General features: G+C 37.9%; 1 protein-coding gene across 1 annotated transcript in view; it reads left to right on the top strand.

Annotated features, from left to right (window-relative positions):
* The first annotated feature begins 425 nt into the window (after positions 1-425).
* crebbpb (CREB binding protein b) overlaps positions 426-12,134 on the top strand; it is a 50,534-nt gene continuing 38,825 nt past the window's right edge. The window contains 1 exon segment of the mRNA XM_048181122.1: positions 426-1,272. Within this exon segment, the coding sequence (XP_048037079.1) occupies positions 1,185-1,272 (88 nt within the window). The 5' untranslated portion in view covers positions 426-1,184.

Genomic DNA, 12,134 nt, shown 5'->3' with positions numbered 1-12,134 from the left:
CCTGTGGTGATTTGTAGTGAATCTACCTTAAACCTTTCAATGTCTGTTCACATTAACAATATATATTCTGCACACACATTGCTTTAAATATGACTTTCTGTGCTTTATACTTGAATCATTTTTGTATACACACAGTTGTATTTACAAACTGCAAGGATGTACCATGTAAGTTTGCGGTTACTAGTGAATATCACTTTCAAACAGGGCAGTTAGTTTTAATAAAGAGGTGTCAAAGTGACAATAGATAGTAGTTGTACACTTTTGTAAGGTTACACTCAAATCTGAACCGATTGAATACTACATCTAAGACATTTACGTGTAAACCGCGGCCCCTAGCGGCTGTTTTGGTTACGACCGCGTGACGTACGCGTTTGCGTAAGGGGCGTGGCTGCGCAGCCCCTCCCCCTCACAGTCTGGCTGGAAAAGAAAAAAAAACTTTTTGTATCGAAGGAATCAACAGCCGCCATCTTGTCGCGGATGAGCGTCAGGATTTCGGGAGAGCATTATATCATTTTTTACGCATCCGGCTCCATCGGAACCGACCTAAATAGCTTCCCTGCGACGAAAACGAAAAGCTTTGGGGCAAATTGCGGATCTTTGTGGCGAATATCAGCGTAATGGAGCCGTTTTTGTGGTCGGCTGGAAAACCCCCGTATATCTGATTTCCCCCTTCAGCGCGAGCGGCGCTCCTGTGCCACTCGCCTATATTAAAATATAATTTTTCCCCACATTTTTCATTTATATTACTGGACTTTACTGATTATTCGATTCGGGCTGGACATGGAGCTTGAAGGTCTTTATTTTTATTCGCAGAAAATAGCATTTTTGAAGAGACTCGCGCGAACCACTTGAAGGACTCGAGATTGAGATTTTTTCCCTTCGTCGTTTATTTTTCGGTTTTAACGATGATATAATTTATTTTTGCGGGGTTTGGGGCGATCATTAAGGTTAATTATGCGGGTTTTGGGTGTTGGATTATCATGGGGTGAATGGCGATGGCGGAGCGGGGCGCTGTTGAGTCGCGTTTGAGCCCCATCTGTTAATTATTGGCTCCTGATCGCTGAATAAGAATAGAAAAACCCGAGGGTTGATTTGATTTATTTCGCTTTGTCCCCCTTCCGGGCTCTTGGAAGACGAATTTATTGCTTTTACGTGTTTTTTTGTGAAGCGAGAGAGCGAGCACGATGGCTGATAATCTACTGGATATGGGTCCCCCCAACGCAAAGCGGCCCAAACTGAACTCACCTGCGCTGTCCTCCTCCGACACTCCAGGTAAGATGCTCACTTCTCCTCAGATCTCACCTGTCAAATCTGAAAACTTCTCAGATGTCATCTGTCATATCAGAAATCTAGATAAGAACCTCTCAATCAGGTCACCTGTCTCATAATACATTTGCTCAGACGTCTAATATCTGGCCAGAAACCCTTTTAGACTCTAACGTGTTCAATAAGAAACCTCCCAGGCCAGGTTCAGGTAGCGATCTCATCTGTGCTATCAGAAACCGTCCAGATTAGGACCAGGTAAGTCTCAACATCAGGTATGCTGCTCACCTGTCCCACCACAAATCGGTCAGTGCAGGTAAGATTCCCGGTTGTTCATGTGGGACTCTCCCATCTCAGACCAGATCCAGGTCTTACTAGAGATTGATAAATTATGCTTTTTCTATGACTGACTATTGTTTTTAAACTAACATTTCTGATAACTGATATGCAGCATTTTTTACGCACTAATAACTTGATGATCATTAGACAGCAAATGAAAAAACATGCATTATTTTTTTTTTTATTAATAATAATTCTTATTAGTATTACAATTGTTGTTTATGCAAAGCTATTTTGTGACCTAAACGGTCCCAGTTTTTATCTTTGTTTTGAGTTAATTGTTAAGCTACTTGTTTCGCACTTGAGAATTAATCACTGTTATTTACTTGAAAGATAATCACTCACTCATATTATTATATTATTTTTTATTTATTTAATCTTTTTACATATTTTTTTAATTGTTGTGTATTGTTGTTGGGTGCTTTTATATACACAACCATCTAATTGTGTGGTTTATAGGTAGACTCAGGATTAAAGATAATCGGTTAAACCCAAAGTTCACCCAAAAGTTAAGTTTCTGTCATTAATCACTCCCCCTTGTGTCGTTCCAAACCTGTAAGATCTTCGGAACGCAAATTAAGATATTTTTGATGAAATCAGAGAGGTTTTTTTTATTAAGCAACAGAATTTCCGGCAAAGGTATTAAAGGGTTAGTTCACCCAAAAATGAAAATTCTGTCATTTATTACTCACCCTCATGTCGTTCCACACCATAAGACCTTTGTTAATCTTTGGAACACAAATTAAGATATTTTTGTTGAAATCCGATGGCTCTGTGAGGCCTGCATAGCTAGCAATGACATTTCCTCTCTCAAGATCCATTAATGAACTAAAAACATATTTAAATCAGTTCATGTGAGTACAGTGGTTCAATGTTAATATTATAAAGTGACGAGAATATTTTTGGAGCGCCAAAAAAAACTAATTAACGACTTATATAGCGATTTCAAAACACTGCTTCAGGAAGATTCGGAGCATTACGAATCAGCGCGTCGAATCATGTTTCGGATCGCGTGTCAAACTGCTGAAATCACGTGACTTTGGTGCTCCGAAGCTTCCTGAAGCAGTGTTTTGAAATCGGCCATCACTAAATAAGTCGTTATTTTGTTTTTTTGGCGCACCAAAAATATTCCCGTCGATTTATAATATTAATATTGAACCACTGTACTCACATGAACTGATTTAAATATGTTTTTAGTACCTTTATGGATCTTGAGAGAGGAAATGTCATTGCTGGCTATGCAGGCCTCACTGAGCCATCGGATTTCAACAAAAATATCTTAATTTGTGTTCTGAAGATTAATGAAGGTCTTACGGGTGTGGAAACGGCATGAGGGTGAGTAATAAATGACAGAATTTTCATTTTTGGGTGAACTAACCCTTTAAAGTCAGCATTAAAATAGCCAATGTGACTGCAGTGGTTCAACCTTAATGTTATGAAGCGACGAGAATATGTTTTGTGTGCGAAAAATAAAATAAAAATAACTACTTTATTCAACAATTTCTTCTCTACCCTGTCAGTCTCATACACAGTGAACGCAGTGCAGAGCTTCCGTGTTTACGTCCGAACGCCAGCTCAGTATTGGCCGTTGCAGGAGCCTGCCAATACTGAGCCTTCGTTCGGACATAAGCATGGAAGCTCTGCAATGGGTTCACTACGTCAACAGTGTGTGACGACAGTTCAGATTGTTAAATTTATTTTTGTTTTGTTTTTGTGGACAAAAAGTATTCTCGTCACTTCATAACTTTAAGGTTGATCCACTGCAGTCACGTCAACTATTTTAACAATGTTTTTACTACTTTTCTGGACCTTGAATGACTGTAATTACGTTGCTTTCTATTGGGGACGACAAAAAACCTTCTTGGATTTTATCAAAAATATTTTAATTTGTGTTCCGAAGATGAACGAAGGTCTTACGGGTGTGGAACGGCATGAGTAATTAATGACAGAAATTTCATTTTTGGGTGAACTAACCCTTTAACAGATACAACTTTTGACCTTAAAGTATTAGTAAAGGTTGAGATTAACATTAAATAAGATTAATATGCTGTAGAAGTATTGTTCATTATGTTAAATAATATAGTTAAAGCTGCAGTCCGTACATTTTTTGGGTTACAAATGATCCAAAATCAATTTTTGAGCAAGTACATAACCAGCCAATGTTCAAAACGATCTCCTTACCGTAGCCCGATTCACAACAGTAAGCTTGTAATAATCTGTTCTAATTCGAGTGGTATTGGTAGGTTTTCGCGGGAAATATGAGCTTCCGCTGTTCGTTTTTTCATTGTTACGTCACGTCTGTATACATAAATGAGTCCGGGCTGGTAGGTTATATCGCGTGTGTGGATGCTGTAGGTGGCGGATCGTTTGTTCTTACAGCAGCTGGAATATAATTAAACTTGTCATTTTGAAGGCGGATTGTAATCAATAAAGTTCAAAATGACAATCATCGTTGACAACTGGTGTGTTGATAGACAACCCACATATACACCTCAAAACATTAGATTCTGTCAACGCTGAGGAGCCTTGCCAATGCACAACCCGCGTAAAGAATATTACTCTGCAAGTAACTGCAATTTCAGGGTTCAAACAGAGATGGTGACAGAGGTAAAACTTACGGTCTGCAACTTTAACAAATGAATCCTTTTTGTTAAGTGTAAAAACTAAACCACCTTTACTTTTATTTGTCTTAATTTTTCAGCTGCATATTTTTGAGAATGAATAACTTGTTTGTTCCAGAAAAACAATTATTTTTGCATACTTAAAAATACTGTTGTTGGTGGTTTTTATTTAGATACCCATCAAATGGTTGCATTTTTTGGTAGATTCCGTAATAAACATCCGATAACTGATTAAGTTGAAAAGTGTGAATATTGGCAAAATATGTCAATCAAAACGATTTTTGGTCACTCTCTCTTGATCTCACCTGTTGCATCAAGTCGAGCCAGGTTCAGGTTGAGACACTTACCAGACACATAAGAATCCTCTCAAACTGGGTTCAGGTAAGACTTTTACCCCAGAACCTGGTCTATGTGATAATCTTAAAGAGTTAGTTCACCCAAAAATAAAATCTCTGTCATTTAAGTACTCACCCTCATGTTGCTCCAAACCTGTAAGACCTTCGTTAATCTTTAGAAAACAAATTAAGATATTTTTGATGAAATCCTAGTTGTTGTTTTTTTTTATCCTCCATAGAAAGCAATGTAACTGCCACATTCAAGGTTCAGAAAAGTAGTAAAAACATCGTTAAAATAGTCGATGTGACTACAGTGGTTCAACCTTAATGTTATGAAGCAAAGGCGAATGCTTTTTGTGCGCAAAAATAAAAGTAACGACTTTTATTCAACAATTTCTTCTCTCCCTGTCATTCTCCTACGCTGTTCACGTTTTGTGCTTCCAGGTTCTACGTCAGAACTTCGACTCATTGGCCGGCTCTTGCGTCAGCATCACACGCATGCGTCAGCCAATATTGAGTCAGCGTTCTGACGTAGAACCTGGAAGCGCTCAACGTAAACACTGTAGGAGAATGACAGGGGAGAGAAGAAATTGTTGAATAAAGTTGTTACTTTTTAGTTTTTTGTGCTCAAAAAGTATTTTAGTACTTTTGTTGCTTCATAACATTAAGGTTGAACCACTTTAGTCGCGTTGACTATTAGCGGTGTTTTTACTACTTTCTGGACCTTGAATGTGGCAGTTACATTGCTTTCTATGGAGGATTAAAAAAACTTGGATTTCATCAAAAATATCTTAATTTGTGTTCTGAAGATGATTGAAGGTCTTACGGGTTTGGAACAACATGAGGGTGAGTAATTAATGACAGAAATTTCATTTTTGGGTGAACTAACCCTTTTAAGGCCCTTTCACACTGAGCGCAACGCGATAAAGCCAACGAACGGTGCTTTCACATCAAACGCAAATACATTGATTGCCTTCAGCTTATTCACACTTGCACAGTAGGTGGTGCTGACTGAGAATGAGGTTTTGTATGCATCTCGTAGGTTATTCCATTTGGCTTTAAGTTTGGTGCTACATTAGAAACACAAACTATCCGTAATTGTTAGGAGAATTATTTTGACCAACAGCTAAAATAATAACAGCTGAGGAGCAGGTGCATTAGAGCTACAATTAGCATCAAGCTATGCATCACAATTTATGAGATTATTACAGATTTTGCTTGAAACCCACTTTAAAGGGTTTGTTCACCCCAAAATGAAAACTGTCATTAATTACTCACCCTCATGTCGTTCTAAACCTTTAAGGCTTTAGTTCATCTTTGAATTTTTGAGTTATTTTTTTTTTTTTTTTTTTTATTGAACTAACCCTAAATCTCGCTTTGTTGTGCTGCGATTGATTGTGCCCAGTGTGAATTGCTCCATAGGGATCTATTGTTTCGATTCAAGAGCATCATCGTGTTGAACATTCGCGTCACTCAAATGTGCTTGGTGTGAAAGGCCATTTACAGTCCATCAGAAATGGCCTGATCACTGTTCTTGTCAGCGTGACTCTGCTGCACAAAAGCTATTAAAGCAAAGGCCCTTATTTCTGGTATATGATGTTTAGTCTGTAACCAGGAGTGCATTGAATTATTGTACAACAAATCTGTGCACCATAATCTGTGCATTGAAGTTAATATTTTAATTAATTACTGGTGCGGTCAAAGACACATTTCAACCACGGATGACAATAAAGATGTATTATTAGTATTATTTTAATTTTTGTTTTAGTGATGCATCGAAATTTCAGCAACTGACAATTTCAGCCAAAATGGTTTTGGAGGGCGGAAATCATTGACCGAAACGATGTTCAATTAGTGATTTTTTTTTTTTTTTTTTTTTTTTCTTTCTTTTCTCCCCTCTCCAACGTTGCTACTAGTTATAACATGAAATAGGGCTGCACGATTAATTGCATGAGATTGTCATGCGTGTCTCATCAGTAAAGCCGGTTCTGTGATTAGCGGTAAATGTCCATCACCTGCTTTCAAATGGAGCGGCACCATATACAGAGCCGTAGTTCGCGGACAAGCTACGCAATATCACGTTCATAATCGCAGATGAATCGCCTTCGATTATGAACGCGATATTGCGTAGCTTGTCCGCGAACTATGGCTCTGTATATTAAGTGCCGCTCCATTTTGCGATTAATCGTGCAGCCCTAGCATGAAATAAACATTTGAAGGTTTGTTGAAACAAACAGTAAACTTATTGAAATATTTGGTATAAAAAAAAAAAAAGGCTCGTAAACAATATTTCACGTAACATTACATTTACCCCAGGAAAGCCATTCAGTAGACCTCATTCATGAAACACAAGCAGAAGTCAGCATCGTCAACTTCATCTTTGGAGCTGACACCGACTCAGAAAACAATTAAAATGTTAATAATAAACTTACATAAACTTGCTATTTTTTTTCGGACACAAAATCATTAATTTTTCCAGAGCTTTGCGGCAAGCTTTATGCGTGTGCTTGAGCGCGGAGCATAGGCTGCATTTACACTGTAAGTCTTAATGCACAGATCCGATCTTTTGACCATATCTGATTTTTTTTGGCCAGTGTGTTTACATTCACTTTAGATGCGACTGGTATCCAATATCTGTGTTTACATTATTCCTGCCTCAAAATGATTGTCATTGATAGTTTTTCATGCACACAGTAGACCCTTGGGTTTTGAATGGCCGTGCTATTAAAATTATTTATATATTTCATATCGAGTGGCCGTTATTACCTGTCAGAATAACAGCTGTCCGTGTCTTGGATGTATTGCAGCGCAAAATCTGACTGAACGGATATAGCCTGGAAAATAAATGTAATTTGCGTTTGATATTTTATCTACAGTTATTACTTCTACAATTCCATTTTTCTGAATGAATTCGAACGAGCTAGGGAAAGAGTGCTACAGGATTTTGGCTTATAAGAAAAACAACACGGAGCTCTCTTTTAAATTAACCGGCAAAGGTTGAAATTCAGCTGCTGAATGCATGTGCACACAATTTCATTCTAGAAAAATAGATAACATTAGACATATGAAGTTTCCCACCTCAATAATAAAGCTGCAAATTTTTAGTTCGAGTGCATTCAAAGACGTCTGCTTCATAATACAGCATTAAAGCTACCTTTTAGTTAGCAGACGTGCAGCCCTCGCCGTTTGATGGTTTGGAATTCCAATGGGAATCGGATTTGCGTGTTTAGACGTAGGTCGCATGTCCAGAGATCGGATATGTATCAGATTTAAAACCACATTTGGAAGTGGCTCAGATCGGATGCGAAAAAATCGTATCTCGTGTGGATTTTTGCGTTTACACGTGTGCAACTAATTCCAATCTGTGTTAGATGTGAGCAAAAGATCTGATTTTTTTGTGCCAGTGTAAACGCAGCCATAGATATTCCGCCCCCCAGTATATTTAAGTAATTAAATTTAATATGAACGTTTAGTCGACTAATGGCTTAAATGAACGACGTCTAGTCAACTAGAAGAATCTTTAGTCGGGGGCAGCCCTACAATCCAGAAACTTTGCAACTTTGCAATTGTCACTGAATATGTACATTCACCCTTCACTAGGAGTTTTATTCACGGGCGATCTGACCAATCATAATGCCGAATCCGCCATTTTGTCCGACAAACAAACCAGACAGGAGAGTTAATAGATTAACATCGGTGGACTTGAACTTGAAAAATGGTGTGCATTGATGTATTTCTGTGGTTGAAACAACATAACTTCTGATGTTCATTCATGTTTATGAGTGCTATAACTAGTAGGAAGAGTTGATCGGTTCAGGTGCTGCTTAAACTGAGGCGCTACAGCAATCTGTCACAACACGTTAAAGAGCCACAAAACAGTATTTATGGTTTGAATTTCTTAAATGACAAAATTTGAAAGCTTTTTCAAACCATAAGTAACCTGCTCTATTTTGTGTTTCGGCATGTCTTCTTTGCTTCGCAATGTACTTTTCACTGCATGAGAACATGTGGCATGAGAGCTCCATGCCCTTTACGATGTCTTGCAAAGGGGTCAATTACTTCGGGTCAACGTGAACATTCTGACTAATTTAAACCCCTCTGATTGGCCATTACTTTTATGCGCTCGATTGGCTACAAGCTCAAAGCTGCAAAAACACGATGTAAATAGAAACCTTTGATGCTCTTCACAGAGTGAAGAGGGAATGTAGGGGAATGTTTTAAAGCAGCCAGAATGTAATATCAATGTAATGTAATACCGGTACTGCAGAACAGCAGTATTTTGATTTATTTTGCCGGGCACTAAAATATTTTCAATTCAGGGAAAATCCTGATTAAATTTTTATTTAACATGTAACATAATCATTTATTATTTATGTTTCAATAAATCAGTCATGGAAAGTTTTTATTACAGCCACCATTTAAATTTTTATTTCAACAACAAGTTAAGGTCCTTGCACAATTTTTGCACGTTAAAAAATAAAATGTTCTGTCAATCACATTTACACACGCCTCCAAAACTTTCGTCCGTCATTAAAAAAAAAAATTCGGATCGTGTTCAATGCTCTGCGTTTTTTGCATCCGTAGCAAGCATTTTGAGAGGTGTTTTGACAATTCAGAGCCACCCTACAAGTGAACGCCAAAATCCAGTATCTCTAGCAAAGCAGCAAACTGAGCCACTGACATCCTGAAGTAAACTTGGAATCGCTCGGGATAATCCTGCAGCTCCTTGATAAGGAGGTGGAACTCTCCTTCCTCTCTACGCAATCTCAGGATTGGATTGACCCAATATTTCCTCTTTCTTTTTCTCTTTTTAAGTAGATAGAGGACAACAAAATCATCCTCACTGCTTGAAGACTCCATTTTGTATTGTTTTGCGAATTTTTTCGCTATGGATTAATTAATACGCATCGGATTCAGTTTGTAAGGTTTCTGTGCGTGACGAATTTAGGATGACATGTACGAAAAAATGCAAATAAAAATTTGACTTGGTATGCAAGGACCTTCAGTGCAATTTAAATGTTTGTACTACTACGTTGATTCATTTCTATTTGACTAAATGAAAGCTTTATTCTCGTTTCAGTAAAAAAAAAAAAAATCATTTCAGTGCATCACTGTTTATTATCATAAAATGTCTTCATAAGACATGTAATAATCATTTCTATATAATATAGTCCAGAAAATCTTTACACACTTGAACTGATAGTGGCTTTTGAAGCAGTTTTGAAGCCATTCAACTGCTGACTGTAAGAATTGCTGTGGTATGTCATGACACTGACTCTGATATTTATCTTAAAATGATATTTTAAGAGTTAAGAGTTATCTTAACTCTTTTGAATGAGATCCTGTTGCAAGTTATTCACAGAGGTTTGACTGCATCTCAAATGCGGATTTATTGCGCGTTTCTGTTAGGGCTGCTAATAATCAATGAAATGACAATTGACATTAATCTTGAGGAAAGCAGAAGTTTTATTTCATCCCCATTTCGCGTGCAAGTTATCATGCACCATCTGTTGCGGTTTCAGTCAGCTGAATATCGGTGTTTTGCAGGGATTTTAGTACAGTGATTCCCCACCTTTTAGAATAAAAGCCCCCGCATTTTCCAACACTATATTTGAAGCCCCAAGAGATATTTCAGTTTACATCTTGATTTAGTTTTTTTAGCATGTTAATTTAGAGTTAGACTGTTAATATATATTAATATTTATATTATTAATCTTTTAATTTAAATATTAAATAATATATTAAATAAATATTAAGCCCACTTACAGCCCACTTGAAAGTTTGTTGAGGCCCCCTAGTAGAGCCCTGGCTTTGTGTTTGAGAACCAGTGCTTTAGTGGGTGTGTGCATCTGAAATAATTTGTGAAATTATCTTTTAAGCATCTTACCGTTTCAAGCTTTGGTGTGATTTCTTACAAGATTTACCAGTTCATTATTAGACAAATATTAGCCTAGATGGTATGCTTTACCTTTGGACATGTAAGATTGTAAATATGAATTGATGGTTTGTAGAGTCATAGTTTATAGGGACATCAACCCACAACTTCATAGCGTCATGACGGTGAGTTTTGCACAGGCAAGCACCGCTCACTCTCCAGAAAATGTAAAACTGTTAAAAATGTGATGACCAGTCTGTATCTTGCCTAGCATGCTTACTGGTTATGATTTCAGTGGACATCCTAATGGCAGTTTGTTTTTTGCGAAGCAGCATGTTTTGTGTTGCAGAAAGTAGCATTTTGTTTAAGAGCATAACTTAAGACTCGCATCAGGAAATTCCACAGCTCGGCGTGGAGAGAGCCGTTATTTCCTGTCTCCCTAATTCCTCCCATGTTTTTGGATTAATATGCAACTTTTAGTACACACAGAAGTATATTAAACACACAACTAGATGTTTTCTGATGGTAATGCGAGCCAACTGTGATGCTAGAGGGTTGTGGGTGGTTGCCAGGGCATTGCTATGAGGTTGCTAAGGTGTTTGAAGTGGTTTTTAGCATGTTATGAATTATGCTTGACTTATTTATCACAATCACATTCTTCTTCCTTGGTGTTTTACGGCAGTTGGCATCCAAAACCCATTGAATTAAATGTGAAATTTTGAAGTAGAAGGACTTGAGTAGCATTTTCTTGTAAAACACTTCAATAATCTGTTTATTTTTACAACTTCAAAAAAAAAAAAAAAAATCTTCAGTGTAGATGAGCTGTTTAGTAGTATGGCTTGTCATTAAGCAGTCCGCGTGTTGGTCTCTTCTCCGCTAAGTCCACGCTACTCTGCAGCTGTACTGTAGAACGGCAACACGTGCACATGTCCGCTAGTATGCATGCTAATTTGTGGGTTTGTGTTAAGTCTCTGTGGTCTTTTTTTGTGTTCCACATTTTTTTTTTCGCCATTTGCTGTTGTCTGAGATGGTTCCAGTGGGTGTGTTGTTTGCCAGCTGGGTGTTCCTCCTTGTTATTGTGAGCGTGTGGCAGCCGTGGGTGCACTTTTATTCCAGCCGTGTTTGCATTAGTGTACATACAAACACAGCCAAGCGTGTAAACGCTGCCCTCCACCAGCTTCAGGCAGACGGCTCACTGCGTGGTTTAATGTCTCGGCTGAAGCATGACTGATTTGGGGAAGGATGCTGTGGGGAGAACGGCTCAGCACGGATGAGATCTGATGCCGTCTGAGCGACTGCCTGGATTCATCAACGCAGTGCTTTTATGAAAACTTAAAGGGATAGTTCACCCAAAAATAAAATTCTGTCATCATTTATTTACTCTAAAGTTGTTCTAAACCTGTGAGTTTTTGTTCTGTGGAACTTAAAAGAAGATATTTTGAAGAACCAAACAGTTTCTGGTCCCCATTGACTATTGCAAGGTCGCTTCAGATTTGTGTCAGACAGCGAGTACCGCAATTAGTTTTTCTACAGCTTGTTGTGCTTAACTTAACACACAAGTTAGTCGCGTGCCCAGTCTATTTTCTGCTATATGCGTCAACCTAAAACTTTGTCTTATCGCAACTTTTTGAAGTGGCCTATTAAAATCCTTTAGATTTTATTGCAAATGTATATATCATGATATTTCGATATATATATCGC

The sequence above is a fragment of the Megalobrama amblycephala genome, linkage group LG1 (assembly GCF_018812025.1).
Source record: "Megalobrama amblycephala isolate DHTTF-2021 linkage group LG1, ASM1881202v1, whole genome shotgun sequence".
NCBI classification, from domain to species: Eukaryota; Metazoa; Chordata; class Actinopteri; order Cypriniformes; family Xenocyprididae; genus Megalobrama; species Megalobrama amblycephala.
Note: the sequence above shows the minus strand (reverse complement) of the source record. Positions and strands in the feature narration are given on the sequence as shown.